At 52.8% G+C, this 2500-nt stretch overlaps 1 protein-coding gene across 1 annotated transcript in view; it reads right to left on the reverse strand.

Annotated features, from left to right (window-relative positions):
• LOC142585105 (protein eva-1-like) overlaps positions 1-1674 on the reverse strand; it is a 154769-nt gene extending 153095 nt beyond the window's left edge. The window contains exon 1 of the mRNA XM_075695624.1: positions 1304-1674. Within this exon, the coding sequence (XP_075551739.1) occupies positions 1304-1469 (166 nt within the window). The 5' untranslated portion in view covers positions 1470-1674. The remainder of the gene's footprint in view (positions 1-1303) is intronic.
• Positions 1675-2500: the final 826 nt, after the last annotated feature.

The raw sequence follows: 2500 nt of genomic DNA on the forward strand, positions 1-2500 counted from the left end.
CTAGGCTGTTTCTTCCCGCAAGCCCTACAAAGCTGTTAAGGCGCCGTTTTGAATTTGCGCGGAAGTCATATCTAGTTTCCCATGTTTTCCAACTTTTTTTAACACGCCCAGAAGTTCTTCTTGGACAGCTTGACACCACGGTGTCAGGTTCGTGTCGACGGAAAGCTCACACGATCGCGAGTGCAGAAGCGTCGCGACATGTGTGGTATTGGTAATTTCTTGCCTACGTGTTCTGAAAAAAAAATATGCAGATCAAAAAAAGAGACAAAGGTTCGACAAGATTGAGGCGTAATGGACAGGCTCGCCACTTTAACCGAAACATGTTCATGGCTCGCTTAAGAACGAAGAAGAAAGAAAACTGTGGGGAAATTATTTTTTGCGCACGTTCGCTGCGTGCCTGCCTGCATCCTATATTAACGGGTGAAAAAAGAAAGCTTGAATCGAGGGTATTTCATGATTCATCATCTTTTCCTACTTCCCCGAACGCTGTACTTCCCGTCAGTCACTACTAGCGCAGATACCTTTTACGTGTTTACTACATGTCTCCGCTACGATACAACAGCACATTTAAGTATGGTACGTTAGACGCTTCGTAGGCGTGGGTAGAGTACATTTTCAATGCCACTGAGTGGACATTACGTGTACACCATTATGTATTTGCGTATGCGGACGCTAATTTCACAGGTAAGCTCCATTATGAATAAAGAAGGAGTTCGTTCCTGTACGTTACCCTTGTCTTTCCAACCTCTAAATACCGCCGTGTCCCGCTAAATTGCAGTAGGGAACATCCCTTGCGACATTCGAATTTTATTCGTCCAGCTTTCGCTCGGTTAAACAAATTTCTCTCCTTCTGCTGACGTACACATTCCGCGACAGTATGCAGTAAAGGGTCAACGTGATTCCGGCACGCAGCTGACACCAACAGCGACAGCGGCTCGTTTGTGAAAGCAGCAGCCGACCCCATATATCGCGCGGGAGGCAAATGGGGAAGGCAGTGACAGATGCGTCTGATGCTGCACTGCCGCCTCGAAAAAAGAAAAAAAGACATGAACGCCCACACGCTCCAGCACAACACAAGGCACGGCCCCTGTCACCGGCGGCACGCGGAAGAGGGGACTGCATCATAACACACGAAGCCGCGTGACAAACGGAAAATCGCCGGAGTCAATGACAGCGGCGGAACGCTTTGCACCCCCCCCCCCCCCCCCGAACATCCGACAGGAACAACGAGACTCGTAGAGTCAGAGTTTACTCGGAAAATTGCGAAAAAAAGAACGAAGCAAGAAAAAAACGACGGACTTACGAAGGTGGGCCGACGACGCCACGCCCACGGCGAGGAAGCCCACGGCGACAATTATGCGCGAAATCCAAGAGAGAGCGCTATAGGACCTCGGTGACGCATGCAGCGACGGCAAAGTTAATCCCGAGCGACGTCGCCGCACTTGAGCAGCCGGCGAGCGGGTTGCCATTGCACGCACATTCAAGACGGGCACGTGCGCGCAGCATCTTCTACCCTCCGGACGCTGGGAGGAGAAGCCCGCGCATCGTGAGGATCCACCACGCGGCGGCGACTTCGGAGGCGCTCTTCTTTTGCTCCGCAAGAGAGGAAAGCCGCGGACGCTCGGAAAAAGAGACGCTGGGCTGCTTGAAACCACGCGCCGCCGCTGGTGACCCGACGCGCTCACGGGCCACGCTGCCACTGACGGCGCAGTTGTGGAGAGAGTGAACGTGCGCTCCAGGCGCGTAGCGCATGCGCGACAGGGAGGAGTTCGCTGCTTGTTCCGTTCATTCGCGCGTGGCACGCGCCGGCATCTGCCGCGAACTGCTTTCCTAGGGAGGGTGAGGGAGGGAAGCCAGTAGCGCGGTTGAGTCGAACGGGGCTCTCGCGTACGGTCGAGCGATGGTGGTGAGAGGAGGAGCGCGACCACGCGACAGGGGCTCACACCGACCTACCTACCTTGGCACCGACGATCATGAAGCCTGATTTCCAGTTCAATTAAGTTTATTTTCTGGAAGATCACCCGGAAAGAATTCCGAGTAAGGAAAAAAAAACAAGATTCCGACGTTTTACTTGCCAGCAACCCTATATGATTATGAGGCACGCCGTAGTGGGAAATTTCTGGGTTAGTTTTCATCACCTCAGGCTCTTTAATGGGCGCCTAAATTTAGGTACGCGAGCGTTCTTTGCGTTTCCCTGTTTGTGGATGTGCAGTTATTTTTTTATTATTACTATTATTTTGTTATCCTTTTCTCTCTGTCACCTTTCGCATCCCTTTGCCCCTCCCCCAGTACAGGGTAGCCAGCCGGAGATAATCTCTGGTTAGCCTCCCTGTCTTTCCTTTGCCTCTCTCTCTGTCTCTCTCTCGCGCGCGCTGCCATTGAAATGCGACCGCCGCGACCGGGATCGAACACTTGACCTCGAGCTCTGCAGCGCAACGCCATAGCCGCTGCTACAGTGGCGGATCATGGGAAAAAAAAATGCGGACTCAGCCGCTTCACG

This window comes from Dermacentor variabilis, chromosome 6 (assembly GCF_050947875.1).
Source record: "Dermacentor variabilis isolate Ectoservices chromosome 6, ASM5094787v1, whole genome shotgun sequence".
NCBI classification, from domain to species: Eukaryota; Metazoa; Arthropoda; class Arachnida; order Ixodida; family Ixodidae; genus Dermacentor; species Dermacentor variabilis.